A 24303-nucleotide genomic window follows, 5' to 3' on the forward strand; every position below is an offset into this window, starting at 1 on the left:
ATGTCCCCCCCTCATGTCCCTCTGGGTAGAGCTGTACATTGGCCTGTGTGCAGACACAGACGTACTACTGTACATGACAGCTCTGCAACAAAATCCTAAGTAGTGGCATAAAAACTGTACATTGTATATTTGTAGGGACATGCCATGGGCTTTATGTAGGGACAGAAGCGCTCCACCAACATACTCCATTATGTGACAAAAAAAACATGAAAATTGTTCATTAATCCTAAATGGATGTCACTTGTCATGTCCTGGTGAGGGCTCCTTCTGAGTGATGATCTGGTAGAGAGTTTCCCGGAAATGTTTGTCTCTGGTCAGGTTTCTGGCAGCTTCTTTGAGGCTCTGAATGTCGGCAGTCTCAGCCGGAGACATCAAGAAAGAGTGCGAGTGTCTTACTGCCAAAAGAGGAGGTGTGAGAGTAAAGTACAGTAAAAAGCAGTATAAAACACAAGTGGAAGAGATGCCTACAGTAGTCATAGAGGTTACTGCAGCCACAGTAATAATACCATTGCTTTATATTATGCTCAATGGACCAACTTCTTCTGTATAGATATGCAGCAAGTGCAGGTCAAGGGATTTTTCCACTATAAACACTTTCACTATCCACAGATCAGTGGATAAATGTCTATTTGCTAGTGGTCTATTTAACCACTGGAACCACTAGAGATCACAAGAAGGGGTCCCAAGTATCCCATGGGAGAGGAGCACTATTGTGCACAGATATGGCTGCTCCATTCACACGCTCAGGGGCCCTTATTCTCAGACACGTATCCCTTATCCTGTGAATAGGGGGTAAGTGTTGGTAGTAGGAAAACCTCTTTAAATGTACTTTATACCTGTTTTCTTTGGGACTTACTTTAATAACCTGTCTAGGTGAGACCAAGTCATCTCAGATACATTGGAGAAAGTTAAATAATTCACTTCCTAGAGAAGAGGGAGATGTTATACTTGGCATCAGGTATTTAGAAAAGTATATACTTTTTGTCTTAGATCTCACAATTACCTCGATCTGGGCCGTTCAGAACATGAATGCTGATCTGCGGATTCTACAGAGAAGTCTATCAGGTTTATCTCAGCAAGAGTGACTCCAATATGCCTCCAATGAATAGTATCAGCTGAAATCCCTCTATGACAGTCAGATTCTCCGTTGTAAAACAGCCAGCCAACATGTTAACATAAAAAGACACCCTCTCCTCCTCTCTCTGCCACGAAATCCAATTTGAGGACCCACATGTGGGTACCCCTCGCCTAGAATTATCCCCTACTATCCCTGACTACGCATTGATTTGGGAAAATGAACAAGAATAAGAAGTAACCTCACTGTTTGTATACATGGCCCCATTCAGTTCCTAGGGTCCATGTGCAAGTTGCCATTTGGGGGCACTATGGACATTGCTAGTCTGAACAAGCCCTTTTTTGGGATGGGAGGAACATGTAGTTACTTTTAGTTACTTATCAAAAGAAAGATAACTTAAAAATTGCCCAAATGCAGGAATTGTGATAAATTATGAAAATAAGCTGTTGTTACTTATTTTATCCCTGCCAATTCCATCAATACAAACACAGGTACATGGGCACATCATGGCTACAGCCAAGTATACAGAATCTTGCGGGAAGGACCAGAAAGGCGGCTGGAATAGCAGGGATAAAATGGATATGTATAATTTCTTATTTTATTACAACTCCTTGTCTCTGGGACACTGAAATCTGCTGATCTGTATGATGAAATACTGGAGGCAATGCTATACGTATAAACTCAGTATGGCAAGTCCAGGGAAACAGATAATAAAGTGATACAGACACTTTTACTATTCTAGGAGGTCATTTTGGATATTATATGAAATGCAATGTCGCAAATGCCCATATACAGAGTTTGCTTTTTCATGTTAAATCTGCTGGATGAAAATGGAGCGGATGAGTGAGCAGATTCAAGTCTTGGCACAAAAAGGGTTACAGAGGGCTAATCTGTTGGCCCTTTTCTGCCAAAGCCTGCTGTGCACCCACCTGTCGGGGCCGCTGCCTGCTGCTGTCAAATAAGAGAGAGAGTGGTCACAGAACGGACTACATACTGAAATCCTAAATCCAAATCCTCAATCTAAATCCTTCTAGAGGCCATGAGCTGATAAAAGTGAAAAAAGATATACCAGTAGGCCTCCCCATAAGCATGCCATACAGTATATTATTCTCTTATAGTGAATAACTTATTACTCGGGTCAGTATATAAAGGCTTCCTGTCTCATAGACAATGGAGTTATTACTGGTTGCAGAGATTGTAGAAATTCTAAGTAATAAATACAGAATATATATTGGAAAGTTCAATAAAAACTTAATTTGCTGTTGGCAGACAATCCTTGTAATAGTTTAAAAGAGAAATGCATGAATTGTGCCTTAAAGGGGGTATTACCATCAGTTAAAGGGATAGCATATTGCCGGGATACGCCATCACTGTATGATCAATGACATTCCTATTAAAATCCTTATATTCATTCACATAAATAATGCTAGTCATTGACTCACAGCGAGAGAAGGTTGGCCTCTGTTGGTGAAAGCGGCAGCTTTTAATGCGCCTGGTGGCCGCTCTTGGCACGTATACAGAATTCTTCATTATTGCAGGCTTCATTGCTTCAATCTCCGCATTCCTGATGCATTCTTCAAAAAACTCTGCAGGGAATTCAGATAGGGCAAGGGTTACTGATAACTTGGCTGAGCGTTCTCATCTATTCATCATAAATGTCTTTCCTTTTGTACTTGACTATAATTTACATACTATATTATATGCAATATCTGTATTTTAACCTACATATTAGGCTATTATATGGAATCTCCCTATAGCCTGATCTCTAAATCTTGCCGGTTGAAACTCCTGGTGTATGTGAGGCATCGGTCGGGTGCGGTTTCTCTGGCCAGCACTCGTCGGTCTTTATCTCCCAGTTTCGGGGGTCTGCTGACTCGGGGCACATTCTGACAATCACCGTTCGCCTTCCACTTTGTAATCACATAGGCTACTGTTGGTTTTGGGTAATTCAGTTCGCTTCCTATGTCTCTTAAGGATTGACCATTTCTGTGGTACCCCACAATTACCCCTTTCTCAAAATCGGACAACTCTGCACTTTGTGGCATCTTGCAAGCGACTAATGCCAATGCAGTAATGCCAATGCTGTTTCCTATTTAACGGCAGAAGGTGTGACGTACATCACGACTGCAGATATTATTGGTAGACAGTGTATAAAATATATTATATATTTTAATAGTTTTGATGCTTTGTAATATTTTTCTACCCACCCTGACCTACAGTTCTGATGAAAATGAAATGTCTGCTTGGGGTTAATGGCCTTTGTTCGAAACCTACAGCTGTGCCCTATCCAGCCCTCTATCCACCCTCCAATAACTTCACCTGACACCAGATTTAATGAGGATTGATGTAAAATCTTGAAATCGATTTTATATTTTTGACTTAAGGTTTACAAGGCGTTGTCTACCTTACACTTACTCTTCAGATGACTGACATCTGCCCTCATCTTTTCCTCTTTGTCTTGGTTTAAGATGGTGGAATTCAGGCCTGCTTCAAGCCTCCTTAAAGCCTCCTCGGCTTCATGAAGCTTCCGTTCAAGGTCCAGCTGAACCTTCAACTGCAACTGAATGCAAAACATTATGTTAGTCTCTATCGTCTATATTACTGTACTGAATAGTCTCAGATATTGGTGGAAAGATGCTGTTAACAGTAATGCTGTGGGAAACTAGCAGATTGTTATATGTGGAAGACTTCACATGACATCAATAAATGACACTTACATTGGCAAACTACCATAGTATGTCCTAATCCGATACCAAACCTACAAAAAGCTAATACAGAAATTATTAAGAGAGGTATTCCCATCCCAGCCATTTATTGCATATTCGCTAGATATGCCATAAGTATGTGATAGATGTGGGTTCCATCTCTTTGGCCACCACCTATCTCCACAATGGGGTCCTCCAATCTCTATATGGCCCAGTTTGGTGGCCACCAGTTTCTTCATGCAGGCGGAGATTGAATCGAGACTTGGCCGTCTATGGCTCTCTCTCTTCGCAGTACTATGGAAATTGCTGCTGATTCCCCTTAAAATGAATGTGAGAGGTGGGAGATGACTCCATGTGAACATACCCTAAACTAGCTATGCCCATGGTACTGCTGATTCGACTTATGTGTCTTCCTTACAGTCTATAAGTTCACTTTATCCCCTTACTTTAGCAAAATTCACAGTTTATGCAAGGTTATGTGTTCAGAGATAGCACGGTTAATACATTCAAGGTTTCCAATGTTATAGCTGAAACGGCCTCCAGAAAATTGTATTTATTATCCGTATATTTCACCTTTAACTCTTTCTCTGTTTGTTCTTTCTCCACAGTGAGTTCAGCTAAAGAGTTCTGTAGGGCCTGAGACTCTGAGACATAGAAAGACCTCTCCTCCTCCAGTAATCTGAATCGCTCTTCATTTTCCTTCATCCTGAGGAGAAGATAATGTTATGACACGCAACGTCACATTCCCATACATAGGCAGTGATAGGCTATTATTCAGAAACTGAAACAACCTGAAAAGGAATTTCTCATAGAGGGAAATCACCAATTTTTTTGCAAGGCTGTCACAGTTGATGGTCACCTAACCAACCAGATGAAGGACTTAAAGACTCCTGTTCTCCACATAGATTCTCTGGGACATGTCAAGAAAGGTAGAGATAAGGACATTTGCTTTCAACATCTAAGATCCTTTTGTGCTGAAGGGGAATAAACTGATGGTAGAGGGGTTTGGCAGCAGCTTTCTCCCTTCTCAACAAACGCACGCCCGGCCACGTATGGAGGGGTCAGGTCATAGCTATGTACTATGTATAGCCAGTCTCAATTTTTATATCTATACAGTAAGCATCATTTACATGTACATTACAAATGAAACACTATAGCTGCATTTTCTATGACGCACAAAGTATATTGACATTTAAAGGCAGGCGTATGTGCTTGTGTTGGTAGTGAACTGTGACCAGAGCGTCTTCAGAGGAGGGAGGAAAAAACACATCTCATCTTATCGATAGCAGAAGATCATTCAGTTTTTCCCTGACCACGTTTTTGCTGCGGCAGCTAGATCTTGAGTGAAATGCTAACACAAAGACATGTCCTCTCATCCATCATTCATACTGCAGAACACGTATCTTCACAATGTTACTGCTGATTCCTTATACAGGACTGCGGCTCCTTTTTCTGCCATACACCGGCCATTGTATTTCGATTTATAAGTCACTAGCTGGTACCCGCGACTTCGTCTGCGGTGATTGTAGCAGTGGGTATATACAGGCGTGGGTAAGGTTTTCGTACTGTGTATAAGGTATGGGATATGAAATGTAATTTTGTATCTTGTTTTTTCTGTAATTCAGAGAATACGTGAGACTTTTGTGTTGAAGTTAGTTTGTATTTGAGCCGCTATATATACGGTGTTGTGAGAAACTTTACATAGTGACTTTGGGACAGAAGTATTTGAAGTTAACCCTTTCCTGCCGATGGCATTTTTTGTTTTTGTTTTTTCGTTTTTGACTCCCCTCCTTCTAAACCCCATAACTTTTTTTATTTCTCCGCTCCCAGAGTCATATGAGGTCTTAATTTTTCCTGAGACAAATTTTTCTTCATGATGCCACCATTATTTATTCTATATAATGTACTGGGAAGCAGGGAAAAAATTCAGAATGGGGTGGATTTGAAGAAAAAATGCATTTCTGTGACTTTCTTATGGGCTTTGGTTTTACAGCGTTCACTGTGCAACCAAAATGACATGTCCCCTGTATTGTGTGTTTCGTTACGATGCCGGGGATACCAAATTTATATGGTTTTATTTACATTTTGACCCCTTAAAAAAATCCAAAACTGTGTTAAAAAAATCTTTTTTTGAAAAGTCGTCATATTCCGACAGCCGTAACTTTTTTATACGTGCGTGTACGGGGATGTATAGGGCGTCTTTTTTTGCGGGACCGGGTGCATTTTTTAGTTCTACCATTTTCAGGAAATGTTATTGCTTTGATCACTTTGTATTTAAATTTGTATCAGAATCAAAACAGTGAAAAAACGGCGGTTTGGCACTTTTGACCATTTTCCCCGCTACGGCGTTTACCGAACAGGAAAAATATTTGTATAGCTTTGTAGAGCGGGCGATTTCGGACGCGGGGATACCTAACATGTATGTGTTTCACAGTTTTTAACTACTTTTATATGTGTTCTAGGGAAAGGGGGGTGATTTGAATTTTTAATCCTTTTTATTTGTTTTTATTTTTTTTTTCACTTTTTGTGAAACTTTTTTTTTGCATTTATTAGACCACCTAGGGGTATTGACATGGGTGGGCGGTGTCGCGGATTGTCAGAGCGGTGGGGGTCGGCAAACATGGCTGCTCCGGAGCGTTATAGAGCGCCTCCTGGAGTATCTTTAAGGTGAGGGGCAAAGTGGTAAAGTATATGTATATGTGATTGTGTGGGGTTAGGGGCGAGACTGTAGAGGGCAATATGAATTTTGTGTCTTGCTATGGTCCAAAGTGTGTGAGATTGCAGAGATGGTGGTGTGAGTTTGGGTTTTGTGGGGGTCCTGGCACAAACGTATGTGCGCTATTGTGACGAAAAGTAGCCTATTGCGCAATCGGGTGTAGTGACTATGTTTGTGGAAACTTTCAGCCAAATCGGTAGAGCGGGTTTTGCGTGATTGAGGAACAAACATCCGAACATCCAAACTCATAAACCCACAAACTTTCACATTTATAATATTAATTAATTAATAGGATAGCAGTATAAAGCACTGTTCACTACTTATGGTATCCTAAATGTCTGCCAATGCAGTGTTGTACTATTGTTGTCCCTAGGCTGCAAGGTTAATGGTGCCCCCTACATAACAGGATGGTAAGGCACCTTGTGCAGATGCATACCCTCCTTTATGTCCAGCCATGTGCACAACTTTCATCAGGTTTATTTGTTTTGGGGATATCACACCACAAATTTGTTACTTTTATATATGTTTTATAAAAACGTACCTGCTTTCAGCCAAAAGTTTCTCCTCTAGCAATTTCTGCATCTTGTTCTCAATCTCCTGAAGGCTGCCATGCACACTTGGCTTAGGAGTCTCCTTGCAAGTGCCTGCTGCCTGCGTTTGATGTTGACTGGCTTCCAATATAGCTATGGCCTTCTGTTTCTCTACAGACAGTTCCTATCAGTATACAGAGTAATAAACATATATACACTGCATTATAAAGGACTAACATTTATGTATTATTTACTATGAGGGTCTGAATGTGGGCACCAAATAGATCTAATTTGTCCCCAGAGGTCAGACTTATACCCCTCACCAGTCCTTTATGGCATATTCATTAGTTACTGTATGTCAGTAGCAATGGCCCCGGCAGTCACCTGTTCACAAACCTCGGTGAGAGGTCACCTCTGAAGCCTGTGATTGGCTGCAACAATCACCTCCCACAAATCACTGATGACATCACTGCTGATGTCAGCAGGAGGACCTGTAAGAAACACCCACCGCTGGAAATGGGGATCAGGAAGAGGTGAGCGCATATTTTAAAAATATGTTGGCCCCATTTGCAGCACCTATAGACATTAGAAAAATTACTCTGACAAACTCTTTAATAATGTGTAACCCATTGTTACCTACAACTTGCATACTGTATATTGCAATTCAGGGCTCGTTCACATCTGCGCCCGTTCTCCGTTCTGCAGGTTTCCGTTTCCTGCACAAAACAGAGGCAGGAGACAGAAACCTGCAGGACGCTTTCAAACCCATTCATTTGAATGGGTTTGAAAGATGTCCGGCCGTGAGCGGTGGTGAGCGTTTTATGCTCTCCGCCGCAAAACCGTTTTTTAAAAATCGGACACAGAGTTGAACATGCAGTACTCTGTGTCCGGTTTTAAAAAAACGGTTTCGTGGCGGAGAGCATAAAACGCTCACCAGCGCTCACGGCCGGACCCGGTCTGACAGCTTTTCTGCATGAATGATCTAAAATTAAAATGATCTAGCACCTATAAATAAGAGTCCTTTAGCCTCCATCAGACTAGTATAAATTCATATACGCCTTTTTTTCCACTGTTTAGAAAAGCGCAGTAGACAGTGGTTCACCCGCTCTGTGTATTTTGTCCAAAATATAAACTATGTCATTGTACGTCTGTACTATGGACGTTGCAGATATACAGTCCTATGAAAAAGTTTGGGCACCCCTATTAATCTTAATCATTTTTAGTTCTAAATATTTTGTTGTTTGCAACAGCCATTTCAGTTTGATATATCTAATAACTGATGGACACAGTAATATTTCAGGATTGAAATGAGGTTTATTGTACTAACAGAAAATGCGCAATATGCATTAAACCAAAATTTGACTGGTGCAAAAATATGGGCACCTCAACAGAAAAGTGACATTAATATTTAGTAGATCCTCCTTTTGCAAAGATAACAGCCTCTAGTTGCTTCCTGTAGCTTTTAATCAGTTCCCGGATCCTGGATGAAGGTATTTTGGACCATTTCTTTCTACAAAACAATTCAAGTTCAGTTAAGTTTGATGGTCGCCGAACATGGACAGCCCGCTCTCAAATGATCTGAAAACAAAGATTGTTCAACATAGTTGTTCAGGGGAAGGATACAAAACGTTGTCTCAGAGATTTAACCTGTCAGTTTCCACTGTGAGGAACATAGTAAGGAAATGGAAGACCACAGGGACAGTTCTTGTTAAGCCCAGAAGTGGCAGGCCAAGAAAAATATCAGAAAGGCAGAGAAGAAGAATGGTGAGAACAGTCAAGGACAATCCACAGACCACCTCCAAAGAGCTGCAGCATCATCTTGCTGCAGATGGTGTCACTGTGCATCGGTCAACTATACAGCGCACTTTGCACAAGGAGAAGCTGTATGGGAGAGTGATGAGAAAGAAGCCGTTTCTGCACGTACGCCACAAATAGAGTTGCCTGAGGTATGCAAAAGCACATTTGGAGAAGCCAACTTCATTTTGGAAACAAAGATTGAGTTGTTTGGTTATAAAAAAAAGGCGTTATGCATGGCGTCCAAAAAGAAACAGCATTCCAAGAAAAACACTTGCTACCCACTGTAAAATTTGGTGGAGGTTCCATCATGCTTTGGGGCTGTGTGGCCAATGCCGGCACCGGGAATCTTGTTAAAGTTGAGGGTCGCATGGATTCCACTCAGTATCAGCAGATTCTTGAGAATAATGTTCAAGAATCAGTGACGAAGTTGAAGTTACGCCGGGGATGGATATTTCAGCAAGACAATGATCCAAAACACCGCTCCAAATCCTCAGGCATTCATGCAGAGGAACAATTACAATGTTCTGGAATGGCCATCCCAGTCCCCATACCTGAATATCATTGAACATCTGTGGGATGATTTGAAGCGGGCTGTCCATGCTGGGCGACCATCTAACAACTGAACTTGAATTGTTTGTCCAAAATACCTTTATCCAGGATCCAGGAACTGATTAAAAGCTACAGGAAGCGACTAGAGGCTGTTAACTTTGCAAAAGGAGGATCTACTAAATATTAATGTCACTTTTCTGTTGAGGTGCCCATACTTTTGCACCGGTCAAATTTTGGTTTAATGCATATTGCACATTTTCTGTTAGTACAATAAACCTCATTTCAATCCTGAAATATTACTGTGTCCATCAGTTATTAGATATATCAAACTGAAATGGCTGTTGCAAATACCAAAATATTTAGAACTAAAAATGATTAAGATTAATAGGGGTGCCCAAACTTTTTCATAGGACTGTATGTTGGGAAATCTTACTCTTATATCTGATGGAAAAAAACATGTGTGCACAGAGCCGTATTTATCAAACTTCAGTGTTTTTTGCTTTAACAAACTTGATCTTTAGGATTTTGTGTAGATTTTATGGCGGTGCCCAATGACATCAAAAAGTTTGTGTTTTTATACAGTGATATATATTGCACAATATAAGGTTATTTTAGGTACCAATCTAGACTATGTGACATCCTGAGCCTACACCTTTATATTCTCTGTACTAAGACTATTATTATGTGGCGCTGGTAACATAATAATGGAACTGGAAGGAAGTGACAATGAGATGTGATTTTTTTTTTTTAGAATGGACCTACCTCCATAGTCTTCTCCAGGTTCTGTGTCAGGCTGCACAGTTCCTGCTTCTCTTCTCCCACTCCTTTCAGACAATGTACAGTCACCTCCAGCTCCCTAAGATCATAGAATTGTTCAGATAACAGGAAATGTGGGGCGTATAAGATGTAAGAGGCACAAGGAAACTGAATGAGAACATGAGGGAATACATGGTGATCTGAGCAGTATATAGTTCAAAGAGGTCTCGGTGATCAAAAGAGCGCCATATTCCCTTCATTTAGAGAACCAGCGCAGATCGCAGCTCACACAGGAGGACTGAAGGCATCTTTCTAAAATGTCACTTCAATGCATTTACAGGGCAATTCTTATTAACCACTTCTGCACCGGGTCAGTTTCCCTGGTTCAGGACCAGATAGATTTCTTCGTACGTGCGGTTTTCAGAGCTATCGCTTTTTTCATTCAGGTTATTCAAATAATTCTTGCGTCTTTCAGTGACGCATAGGGCTTTATTTTTATATTAGTTTTATTTTTACTTATTTTTCTTTTTTTTTATGGGAAGGTAGGGACAGTAATAATCCATCCTTGCTTTCTCTAGAAGAGCTCCAGCTGTAGTTACAGTCGGCTCCCCAGTTCTGCAGCTGCACAATTCTGTACAGCTGCTCAACACCGCAAGGACCTACAGGTAAGAGCTTGCGGGGCTAAGAGTGGGCTATCCAGTTAACGGACAATCCGGAATTGGTTGAAGGGGGATTTGCATTTCAGATATTTATGGCATATCCATGGTGTATGCCATATATGTCTTACATGTAGGCTGCAGCTTTGGGAACCACACCTATCCTGAGAATGGAAGTCAGGGACCCTTGAGCCAAGGTCACTGTAAACGGAGAGGTAGCTGAACATGTGCTGTTTGGCTATGTATGGAACTGCCATAGAAATGAATTGATAGCGTAGCATATGCACAAATCACAGAGGTTTGTGATTCCGGTTCAAAAGAAAGCTGCAATGTTTAGCAATAATCAGAAACGTCACCGCTTGATCTTCTGTTGCTCCAGTCTTAGTTCTTGTACAAGATCCTCAAAGCGACTCTTTTCAGTCTCTAGGACCTGATTTAATTTTTCCAGCTCCTATGGAGAGATATTTGCCAACAGAGAGGTTAGAAATGGAAGGCTGAAATGAGAACAGTTTAGCTAAAAAAAAAATGCCATTAAATCCTGGTGTATAATAAGCTAGCCATTTGCTAAACCTTACTTAGTGGGTGCCAGTGAGGGGATTCCTCAGCCCCTATATATGTGGCTGTTTATGTGAAAAGGGCCCACACTGTCGATACGGAGTTCTTGGTATCATTGTAACGAAATCTGCACCAAAAGTGTACAAATTCTTAAAAGTCTCAACAAATTTGTAAACTTGACATATTTTTAAATAAAATTTTTGCATAAAACAAAATTGTGATTTTTTTTACCCAAATATGTTTTGGACTATTTTCTCTATAATTAGTATCGACGATCTGGGCCCTTTTCACGTAAACAGCCACATATGTAAAGGTAAGATTCCCGACACTCCAAATAGATATGATGATTAAATCTTTTTATTACATTAGTTGTATCCAGCATGAAGATTAAAACATATTTTTTCGCCAGACTATTTAATACCAACATTTTGGCTATATGCCTTTGTCAAGGTATATCTGGTATAGGCACAATAAGATACATCCTCCTTACCCATGTGGACCCCCTGAATGGACTACTGAACGCACTGGTAGGCGATGTGCAGTGAAAGCACACAGACCCCTTAGAATATAAAGGGGTCCGTGTGCTTTCCGTTTCTGCCCGCTGAATCATGCGGACATGAAAGTAGATCAAAAGTACTTGCATGTCCAACTGATTCATGTGGGCAGCGCACGGAGAGTACATGGACCCCATTATAGTCCATTATAGTATATATGCTTTTACTGCACACCGCTTGCCAATGCGTTTGGTATTTCGTTCGGGGGGGTCCACATGCAGACTCTCCTGAACGGGTTACCAACGCAGATATGAACGAGGCCTTAGGCCGCTGTTTGATGCCATGCAGTGAATGGGAGTCACCGCTGATTCCTGTGATTGGGGCCCTCAGCAGTGACCCCGGGGCTCTTATCGTCAGGCGCAGGAGAGGTGTGAACAGGACAATGAGGGTCTGCTGGATGCCCAGGAGAGGTGAGTGTAACTGTTTGTTGTTTTTATTCGCCTTCCCAGGTGCCACACAAGTTTGGTCGCTACCTATTTGATTATTCCAATAGGTAGCAGACAATATTTTATTTATCAAGTCCCCAAACCTGTCACATCTGCCCTCCGCTTCTTCGTCTAGCAAGCAGATGCTGAGGAGGAAGAAGCAATGGCCCAAGTACCGGAGTGGACATGACAGGGTTTGGTGAGCAAAATATCGTCCACTAGCTGTTGGAATAAACCAATAGGTAGCAGCCGATTAAAAGAGTGCCACCCCGCAGTTTGTGCTAGGAGTCGGAGGACACTGAGACACATGGCAGCTCTTTTTCATCCAGAGATTTTTAGCAGTCACTGACAGGGAGTCACCAAATGCAGACATTGGCACAGATGTAAACCTAGCCTTATTTTACACAGTTTCACACCTCTTTCTGTTCTCGCTGTGAACACAGTTCCTCTGTTTCTTCCATTAGTTTATCTGCAAGGAAAACAAATAAGAAATAAGTCCCTGATGTGGCCCGGTCAGTAACAGTGTGACGGTCTGAGAGCCGGTAATGAATGCTATATTGTTTTATGGTTCCTCATGTGCAATAATACACTTCCGGCCTGAAAGCTATTTAAAAACTGACAATATCATTCTGGATATGTTTTTGTTTTGCTGCAGTTTAACCACAATGCTTGGATACAAGAAGAAGAGTGCAACAATCGCAGAAATGAATGATTTTCATTCTGTTTTCTTTCCAATTTTTATTTTATTTTTTGCAGTTTGTCCATTTTGTATAGTCCTTTCCCAGAATTCTTAGCTAATAAGTCCTTATACAATGGAAGGCGACGTAGACACGGTAACCCTTCTGACCAATATGGATGTCCAATCGCAGTGAGTTTTTTCGCTGACCCTTGGATTTGAATGGGGCAGACTTGTCGAAAAAAAAAGTAAAGCATACTGTGATTTCTTTCCGTACGGACCGAGAATCCGTACACAAAATTGCACATATGAAAAGCCTCATTTATTTACATTGGTCAGTGTTCAATGCGAGTTCTCTCAAACTAAACACAGAACTTGTGCGTAAACATCGCCCACGTGAGAAACCTAAGGGTCTATGCACATGGATATAGTTACTTAGTGTGTTTTAGGTGTGTATATTGTTTGCCAAAAACAGGAGCTTTGGGGTAAAGGTCTCACGTAGTGAGCCACAGCCGAAAAATGCTGCGGAAAAGACTGTGGCGGAAACACATTGTGTTTTTTTCCGCAGTATTTTTAACAGAAAGTACGCAGAGTTTTCCTCTACAGACTTTCTGCCCCTATTATAATTATACCGAAACCGCCAGCGTATCCATAGGTATAATTGACGTGCTGTGATTTACAAAAACGCAATGTTTTTGCAATGTGGGGCCACGGCCTGAAAAGGTTTTTTTTAATTCCCACTGGCATGGTCCATTCCTATCTTTCTATCTTATCTATGATTTAATTGTATCCAGAGTGGACCATAAATACAGAGGATGCAGGGTATATAAATAACATGATGTCTGTAATGGGTAAAGCATTTTTTTCAGCACTTAGATATTGATGAGCTATCCTTAAAATAGGTCATCAATATCAGATCAATGGGGGTCTGTCTCTGCCACCTCCTTTGTTCAGCTATTTGAAGAGGATGTGGCGCTCAGACAAGTACTGCACCATCTTTACTGAATACAAATACCTTGTGTAGTGGCTGTGCGTGGTATAGACGTTCAATCCCTTTCACTTGAATGTATGTTTGACCCCAGTCAATCTGATAATGACCTTAGGACAGGTCCTCAATATCAAACACTGAGCTTAGGCCTCGTTCACATCTGCTTTGGTATTCCGTCCGGTAGAAGCTGCATGAAGACCACCCCAAACGTAATACCGAATGCAACTGCAAGTGTTGTGCAGTGAAAGCACACAGATCCCATAGACTATAATGGGGTCCGTGTGCTTGCCGCCAGATCTCCGCAGGGAACATGTGGAGAGGAAAGTAGTTCACAATCTACTTTCCTGTCCGCCTGATCCGTGCAGGCAGCGCGCAGCAAGCACATGGACCCCATTATAGTCTATAGGGTCTGTGTGCTTTTACTGCACAGCGCTTGCAATTGTGTTTGGTATTCCGTTTGGGGGGTTCCCAAACGGACACCCCCGGATGGAATACCAATGCAGATGTGAACCAAGCATAAGGCTCAATGTAGTGAACCTCAACAATAAAAAAAACCACAGCAAAAACACAAGTTTTTCATTACATTTTTGCTCTGTTTTTCTCTGTGTTTTTTCCTCCCATATTAAATCTATAGGGAAAATGTTTATGTTTCAGCAAGTAAAATTGCATTTTTGCAAAATACAACTTTTCCGCAGCGGTTTTTCTGCACTGTGCGGATGGGATTAGCCAGAATCTCATTGACTTTGCTAAAATAACAAAGCAAGGCCAGGGCCCCATGTGGCGTAAAAGTTTTACAGTCCCTTCTAGAGAATCCCATCCACACCTTACAGAAAAATACCCGCAGCGGAAATGCTGCGATTTCCAAAACTGCTGCATTTTTGGAAATCGTATCATATCAATTATATCTACAGAATCGCCAGTATAATCTGTAAAAAGTGCTGTGGCAGAAACCATGATGTCTTTCTGCCACAGTGCTCTTTCACCATGGCCTGCTACATGGGGCCTTAGCCTAAAAACTTGTTTATAAAGTGCACTAGGTGTAAGAATTTGTCATAGCAGTCATTTGTAAACATGGTGTAGTAAATTCATTATAAAACTTCTATTAGAGATGCACACTAACCAAAATACTCCTGTCTCTCCTTGGCTAGCTGCAGGCCCTGAGCCTCAAGGCTCTCAATCATTGCCTCGCCAAGCTGGGCGTTCTGCCAGGTCCTATGAGGAATAGGAAAATGCATTAGTACAATTAGAACTTTCTGTCTGCCATTGCCCACTCATGGAAGCTGCTATCAGACAAATCATATGGTGTGACAGACACTAAGCAGGGATATGACACAAGATTGGGCCTGGCCACAGCATGCAAAGGGTTGAGGAACTGCAAAGAGCTAACAATCTAGGACTGAATTAATTTTCCTAACCTGCAAAATTTTTTTTTTAAAAATGCTGTTTTCCCATAAATGCAACTTATCCCATATCCATAGGAGAGTAGATAAGTCTCAGATCAGTGCAGCTCTGACTTCTATTAACCTCGAGGACCCCCAGTGATGACCAGGACACCCTTGTACTTCTTTCTGAATAAGATGATAATTGCTCATTCACACTCACGCTCCATTCAGTTCAGTAGGACGGATGGAGATAGCTGATAGCGCTAAGCTATGCCACAGAAATGAATGGAGTAGGAGAGTGCACGTGTGACGGTCACCTACACGTACTACAAGGACCCTCATTTTGATCAGTGGGGGTCCAAGTGGTTGAACGTCCACTGATCTGTAACTTATCCTCTGGACAACGGACTCGGGCAAACTCACCCCCACTATATCTTTATTTATCCGATTTTCTAATTCATCCTTACTTAGGCTAAGACCCCCACAAAGCGAAACATTGCCAAAAATCGCTGCAGAAAAAAATGTTACGCTTTTTTTTTCTGCAACAATTTATATATAGTTTGTGCTGCGTTTTCTTAGGGTATAAAAATTGTGGTGTTTTACAGTCCCTGCATAGTGAATGGGATTCGCTAGAATTACTTTCTAGAGCTTTCTAAAACCATGTTTCACCGCTTTTATGACCTCTGCTTACTGTCAGTGAATGGATATACTGTTTACATTGAGAACCTTAAAGAGCCTTTACTATGTCCAGCTGATATTCTCATATTCCCATGAATATTATATACTATATACACATATTTATATGGGGTGTTTACTGATACATCACAAAAATTCTATTTTTTTTTTACAGCAGTATTTACATGTGGCACTGCATGCAAAAGCAGTTATATGGTAATTTTTCTACAATGATTGGAATCCTGAAACTACAATATCCATCATTGTAAAAGCCACAACACAAAGTGGCATGTATTTCTATACAGTTTGTCGCACTATTGTTGACTCACATATTTCCATTCACTAATGGCAAACACAAATCTGAAGAACAATGAGGAATTGCAATGCAAACACATCAGATGAATAGTCACCATTCAGATCAATAGTGATTGTAGATCCTTTCCTATTGTTACTAGTTTATCCTATAGTAACAAGAGCCCTGTATTGTAAGTACCAGACGGATAAGGACAGTCTACTTATTAGAAGGTTGTCAGATTTCCAGTAACATAAATCTCTGAGCAGTACCAAAGGGGTTTATACTCTCTATAGAGCCCTTCATTCTGGAAATGACAAATGTTTCCATTTTACTTTAATCAATATCTTTAGAGGGTCAAACCAGGAGACGCATAAAGTCTACGGTGATATACAGTGATTCTATTGTCTACGGTGATATACAGTGATTCTATTGACTACGGTGATATACAGTGATTCTATTACCTACGGTGATATACAGTGATTCTATTGTCTACGGTGATATACTGTACAGTGATTGTATTGTCTACGGTGATATACAGTGATTGTATTGTCTACGGTGATATACAGTGATTCTATTGACTACGGTGATATACAGTGATTCTATTGTCTACGGTGATATACTGTACAGTGATTGTATTGTCTACGGTGATATACAGTGATTCTATTACCTACGGTGATTTACAGTGATTCTATTGTCTAAGGTGATATACAGTGATTCTATTACCCACGGTGATATACAGTGATTCTATTGTCTACGGTGATATACAGGGATTCTATTGACTATGGTAATATACAGTGATTCTATTGTCTACGGTGATATACAGTGATTCTATTGTCTACGGTGATATACAGTGATTCTATTGACTACGGTGATATACAGTGATTCTATTACCTACAGTGATATACAGTGATACTATTGCCTACGGTGATATACAGTGATTCTATTTCCTACGGTGTTATAGAGTGATACTATTACCTATGGTGATATACAGTGATTCTATTACCCACGGTGATATACAGTGATTCTATTGTCTACGGTGATATACAGGGATTCTATTGCCTATGGTGATATACAGTGATTCTATTGTCTACGGTGATATACAGGGATTCTATTGCCTATGGTGATATACAGTGATTCTATTGTCTACGGTGATATACAGTGATTCTATTGTCTACGGTGATATACAGTGATTCTATTGACTACGGTGATATACAGTGATTCTATTACCTACAGTGATATACAGTGATACTATTGCCTACGGTGATATACAGTGATTCTATTTCCTACGGTGTTATAGAGTGATACTATTACCTATGGTGATATACAGTGATTCTATTACCCACGGTGATATACAGTGATTCTATTGTCTACGGTGATATACAGGGATTCTATTGCCTATGGTGATATACAGTGATTCTATTGTCTACGGTGATATACAGGGATTCTATTGCCTATGGTGATATACAGTGATTCTATTGTCTACGGTGATATACAGTGATTCTATTGACTACGGTGATATACAGTGATTCTATTACCTACAGTGATATACAGTGATACTATTGCCTACGGTGATATACAGTGATTCTATTTCCTACGGTGTTATAGAGTGATACTATTACCTATGGTGATATACAGTGATTCTATTACCCACGGTGATATACAGTGATTCTATTGTCTACGGTGATATACAGGGATTCTATTGCCTATGGTGATATACAGGGATTCTATTGTCTACGGTGATATACAGGGATTCTATTGCCTATGGTGATATACAGTGATTCTATTGTCTACGGTGATATACAGTGATTCTATTGACTACGGTGATATACAGTGATTCTATTACCTACAGTGATATACAGTGATACTATTGCCTACGGTGATATACAGTGATTCTATTTCCTACGGTGTTATAGAGTGATACTATTACCTATGGTGATATACAGTGATTCTATTACCTATGGGCATGAGTTTTTCTTTTTCTGAAAACAGGTACTATAGCAGCAAACCATTTTCTGAATTATGGGGTGGGGGTTACATGACCACAATAGTCTGGATTTACTCACTCGCTGTAGCTGACCATACCTTTCTTATGACAACAATGGTCCCTATGTAAACAGTACAGAAAAAAGAAACAAATGCACTGGATCCAAAATGATCTGATCTGATAAGAAAATTCTGATGTGTGTTATGTTCATAACTGATGGGATTGCAAACTCTCTTGTGGGGAATAAAATAGTTAGATTTTTTTTTATTATTTTATATAACTTGCTCAGTTTTTTTTCTTTTTTTTTGGCAGGAGGAAAGCAGAAATATTGTAAGACTTACACTTTGCCAGATTCATGCAGCATTTCCAGCCACTGACTTTGCTCAATCTCAGACTCTGCTGCCAGCAGTATGTTCCCCTGCAGAGTAGAATGAGAGAGCTGCAGTGCTTGGAGGCAGAACAGGGAACCAGATATTCTAGTATAAGCTGTGAACATTATCCTCATGAGGGCTGAAAGTTCCAAATATAAAGCATGACCCAGATGAGCGAACACTGTTCGGATCAGCCGATCCGAACAGCACGCTCCCATAGAAATGAATGGAAGCACCTGTGACGCCGGCCGGACGCCAGAAAAGTCAGCGTCACGGGTGCTTCCATTCATTTCTATGGGAGTGTGCTGTTCGGATCGGCTGATCCGAACAGTGTTCGCTCATCTCTATGACCCACTGTTGTTACCAAAAATATATGGTGGCCATACATTGTACAAATTGGCCGCCGTCTGATGTATTAGCCTCTATGCATACGAACAAGGGGCAAAATGTTCATGAAAAAGGGACATTTTTGCATCCATGGGACACAAATTTTAACAGATCCCTCATAGATTTAAGTCTATTGAGGGACCTATGAAACTGGGACCAAGAAAAGGTCCTATTTTTGATGGTCCTTTAAAACAGACAATTAAAAAAATCAGTCATATGAATAGCCCCATTCACATGAACTGATTTTATTGCATCTGTGTGACGGCCATTAAAAAAAAAAAAAAGCCTTCACATGGCCATAAACATCATTCATATGAATAGAGGCTAAGAGGGGTTCCTGACTCCACCATGACAGTAGATGTCAAAGGAAATAAGTGATGGGTACATTGGAATTTAATGTATCTGATCATTTTATTTGTCAAGGAAGATAAGTCATTATCCGGAGTGTCGACTAGTGACTTATTGCCTCTTTTAATTGAGAATACTTGCATGCTCAGCCGAGCCAAGTTTGCAAGTGTATGGAAGGATCAAGAGGGTTGAATGAGCAGCAGGTATCTAAAGTATACAGCCAGCTTTTATGACTACAGCAGGTCATTCTGAGAGGGGCGTCCTACAAAGAGAAGGGTACATATGTAAACCTGCACAATTGGTCCCCATTTTTTATATCTCTGTCTCCATCATGTACATCTGATTCTGCTACTTGTCTTCTTTGTGGACTTACAGTAATAAATCTTTAGTGAAGAAGTACAAGAGGCAAACCTGGCAGTAATATAAGTGAATGGTTTCAACTAGCTCCTATCAACGTGCGCATAAAGATGTAATGTAGACACTACTGGGCTGGCAAATAGACTAACTGCACAAACAACAAGATAAAGCTAATGGATCAAGTGCATCAAGACTGAAGTTACATAGACCAGTCCTCATACACTCCCCTGGAGTCATTATTTGGTATATTCCTCTTAATACATTAGACACATCTGGCGTATCTTATGCTGGAAAGTCAAATTTACACCAGCTTGGAGCTGGGAAAAAGATCATACATTTTTGCACAAAAACTTTTACCCTAATGTTTTAAGGAGGTTTAACACTCCAGTACCTTTGTTACTGATTCAGTTCTCATACCTATTATAACCTGCATCAGTACTACATTGCTCCGCACCACCATAGATGCAATGCACAGGATACATCTGCTTACATTATCCTTATTTATAGCATGCTATGAATAAGAGTACTTGTCATCTGAAACCTTTACGCAGATGTATCCTGCATGATGAGGTTGTTTTTATCCCTGTGTCTTGCTACTAACATGAAGGAATAAAGGACAACTACTTACGGATGATCTAAGTGCTGGTAAGACTCAGACTGATATCAAAAGTACAGATCAGGAAAGCTTCCTGACTAGAGATGAGAAAACAGTGAAATATTCGAGATTCGATATTCGTTTCGAGTAGAGCCTCAATATTCGACTACTCGATCGAATATCAAATCCCATTATAGTCTATGGGAAAAAAATTTTGTTTCAGGGGAAACCACTATTCAACTAAAGGAGAGTGACCAAGTCCACGAGTAGCAGGAGAAGAGTGTTTAGGAGGAGCGCTGTGCAGTTAAAGCGCACGGACCCCATTATAGTCTATGGGGTCCGTGCGCTTTAACTGCACAGCGCTTGCAGTTGCGCTGATAAAAAGTCAGTTCCCTCGTAACCGCAAGCTGCCAGCTCTCCCGACTAGCAAAGACGAGCCTGCGGCAAATCAACGCAGGTTCTGCAGAAGGCTCGTCCTTGCTAGTCGGGAGAGCTGGCAGCTTGCGGTTACAAGGGAACTGACTTTTTCTCATAGGAATGCATTGACCAGCGTTGATTGGCCAGTGTACAGCATTTGGCCAATCAACGCTGGTTCTGAATCGAATATTTACTGCGAATAGCTAGTAGTATTCGATCAAAAACGAATATTTTGAATATCGTAGTATTCGATCGAATACCTACTCGATTGAATACTACTCGCTCATCCCTATTCCTGATGTACACCTTCCATGGAAGTCTCTGCCGCTGGCTCTGGTAGGCCACTATATAGCATGGGTCGCTCATAGGCTTACACGATGCTTCTACATAAAAATATGCATACGCTTTTCTATTCAGTGACTAAAGGCATAGTAATGTATACAAGTCCAATGGGAAGGATGGCTCTCTTTTTGCCTCTGTTGTAGGTGAAGTGGGCTTGTGGATAAATTCAGCACATGTGCTGGGATTTTTCCCACCATATATACCAAATGTGTATGAAAACCATGACGTGAACAGAGCCTTACTGAGATAGCACTACTGACCCTAGAACAATAGCAGATACGACTATTCCACAGTTATAATAATAGGCTGTACATACATGGAAATCTTCATGTGAGATCTTGATGGCATAGGGCATCCCGGGTTCTTCTTTAGCATCCACCCTGCAGCCACTTAGCGGTATCACTCCCTAAGGAAAGACCACACGCTACACATGTAAAAAGAACTAGAATCATATGTTATACTAATGAAAACATCCACATTTATTCTGATCATAACGTTCTGCCAATAATATGTATATAGGACACTTATACTTATTATATTAAGAAACTTTAGCATTTATTTACCTGTAAACAGACTTTGCATAAGCTGATAGTACATAGTATATACATAAGATGTAACTCAGTTTCCGGCCATTATATAACTTGTATTCTGCATTATTTAGAAGTTTTCCCTTCTACTTGTAGTTTGCAGTTCTCCCTGAGGAGGTGAGTGAAGACCAGCTACTAAAGATGAGAGAACCCCAGAAGATTTGTTGCATCCTGTGTTCAGACAAAGTGAACCCCCGGTTTGGTCTGAACATTTATACTCTCCATCTGTTACCTCTTCTGGGCATCCTTGTGTTTTCCTCCTCACAGCGTCAGGCGCTCTTCTGTGACATCAGGAGCCCGCAGTCATGGCATGGACATGGCGAATGTCATGACACGAGAGTATAATATTTATCAGCAGCCATTTTAGTTTGTCTGAGATGAATTCCAAATTGTTTGGAAAAACTGAACAATTTGGAATATTCTGGTTGAATCTGATTTGTTGTGAACTGATTTACCCATCTCTACTAGCTACCATACACTGTACATAGTAAGCAGAGGAGAATCACTTCCAAAGCCTTCTCTCACTCAATCAAAAACAACTCCATGCAGGACATATATTGAGAAGTACTGACTTGATATATACCGTATAGAAGTACTGACATGATATACTGTATATAAAGAAGTGCTGATGTGATTAAAGTACTTTGGTTCTGACAGAAAGCCCTATATAGCTTCAGCATCACACTAAACTTGTGTCTCTGCAGCTCTCCCCCCCCCCCTCCCATAGATGGGTATAGGCAAGTGGACTGGTGAGACAGATTTAGCAGAGATTTGGAATGAGAGACAGTTTCACAAGGATCAGGATAAGAGGGAAAGAGCATTCTAAGAGCAGAAATAAGCAGATATTATCAAATTTCTTCTAATCAACCTGCACTATTATGGTAATTACTATTTATTTAGGTAAAGTTTGTTCAAAAGTCAGTGACAATTACATTTTTTTTTACTATAATGTAAAAATCACAGCAATCTTTAAGGGCATACCTAAGATGCGGACCAACACAAGCTTATATTAAACAGCTCTTTTAGACCCCAGGCTAACAGACATCCCAACTCTTCAATGTAGGTGACACAACAAAGGGACCCTCCTCCTTTTGTTAGCACCACAATGTGCATTTATCACACTACTGAAAGGGTTAACAGCCTGCATAGAGAGTTTTCTCCAATCCCTATTGTTAGTGCTGGAGGATGGCCGTAAATCACAATAGTTGATCACCTGGGCACAGCTTATGTGCCCCATCATATACATGTACACCACAATGAGGTAAAGGGATTCTTCCTGCAATGTAGGAAGGGGTTAAATAGCTTTTACATAAAAATTCTGAATCAAGAATAGGAAAACAATATATCCCCAAGCCCCGCATCCTCCACCTTCCTAGGCACAAGTAACAGATAGGAAACACAGTTGCATCTTCCATTACTATTCTATCTTATTATGTTGTGCCATTCACCAATATATAGAGATTTACAAGTGAGAGCGTGAGACTTTAATATACTTTTGTATATGGAAGTTGTCAATCCAAAGTGTCAGACCTTCACTATGTCAATCATGCAATGACATGAAGGACTATTATTTCTGATGATAAACCAAGGAGGTTTCTATCTGGCAACCCTTACCTTTGGGTGTATATTAAAATATCTGTTGCTTTCAAAGTTCCGTCGTTCATTCTCTGCATAATATAACAGAAAGCTGTCCTTTATTATAAAAAACCTGTAACGAGTAGAAAAGAGGCGTCTAACTGTACTGATCCGGTGCCAAAACTTCATTAAAATAAGACTATATAGAAATGTTCTATCTTAGCAGCAGCCTTTGTCTTAGAACTTCTCTTACCTCCGGGACCATTTCGCTGACTGTCTCCCAAAAGGTCTTTTCCACAAGACACCCTGAAGCTGCACCTTGGTTCTGATATCCAGATTATCCGTATCCGTCTGTTCCATGGATGGAGATGGAGAAACGGAGCTTGATTTAGAGGTGAACATCTTCTTCCAGGCGTGGTCCTAACTAAGGCTGCCAAAGGACAATCGGATGTTATGGACTGGCTGTGGGGAAGGGGGGGAGAGAGGAGAAAGAAAGGGAGGGAGGGCAAAGTAAAGGGAGGGAGAATGAGAATTGACAGAATGAAAGGAAGGATGAAATGGAGTTAAAAACGAAGGCTAGAGGCGAGGGCGCTGTGGGTGTTATTATATAATAGAAGAATAATTGGGATGGTGAACTGGAGGGAGGGGACGGGACAGAGGAGGGTGATGGGAAGGTTCCACTTTCAATCAATAGCTGCTCTGCTGAGTCAATACATGCCTCAGTAAATGAAAGTTCATGGTCATCTCCGATCATCTGTCTAATGACACAAAAAGCCAGGAGCCAGCAACCAGTCCGAAGGGGGAGAGTCAGTCCCTGTCTTCACATACACACGGTCACCATCCCAGTTATTGCAATCTCTTCTGTGTTCCTCATTTACTCCACTTGTCAGTAAGATTAACCCATAAAGCAGCAGTGTGTTAGAAAGGTATTACATATTTAAGAAATCCCCTCAGCGAGGGGTAAGGCTTGGATTAGATGAAAACCTGAAATAATTTCTGTAATCTG

General features: G+C 40.7%; 1 protein-coding gene across 1 annotated transcript; it reads right to left on the bottom strand.

Moving 5' to 3' along the window:
* Positions 1 to 78: 78 nt before the first annotated feature.
* PLEKHD1 (pleckstrin homology and coiled-coil domain containing D1) lies at positions 79 to 23819 on the bottom strand. Its single transcript, XM_075283001.1, has 13 exons — positions 23551 to 23819; positions 23337 to 23430; positions 21452 to 21541; positions 18660 to 18736; positions 15103 to 15194; positions 12735 to 12787; positions 11141 to 11235; positions 10135 to 10228; positions 7038 to 7210; positions 4354 to 4486; positions 3491 to 3635; positions 2518 to 2661; positions 79 to 395 (listed from the first exon to the last, which is right to left on the bottom strand). The coding sequence occupies exons 1-13, from the start codon at positions 23697 to 23699 to the stop codon at positions 238 to 240; spliced, it is 1497 nt and encodes a 498-aa protein (XP_075139102.1). The 5' UTR covers positions 23700 to 23819; the 3' UTR covers positions 79 to 237.
* Positions 23820 to 24303: the final 484 nt, after the last annotated feature.

The sequence above is a fragment of the Leptodactylus fuscus genome, chromosome 7, assembly GCF_031893055.1.
Source record: "Leptodactylus fuscus isolate aLepFus1 chromosome 7, aLepFus1.hap2, whole genome shotgun sequence".
NCBI classification, from domain to species: Eukaryota; Metazoa; Chordata; class Amphibia; order Anura; family Leptodactylidae; genus Leptodactylus; species Leptodactylus fuscus.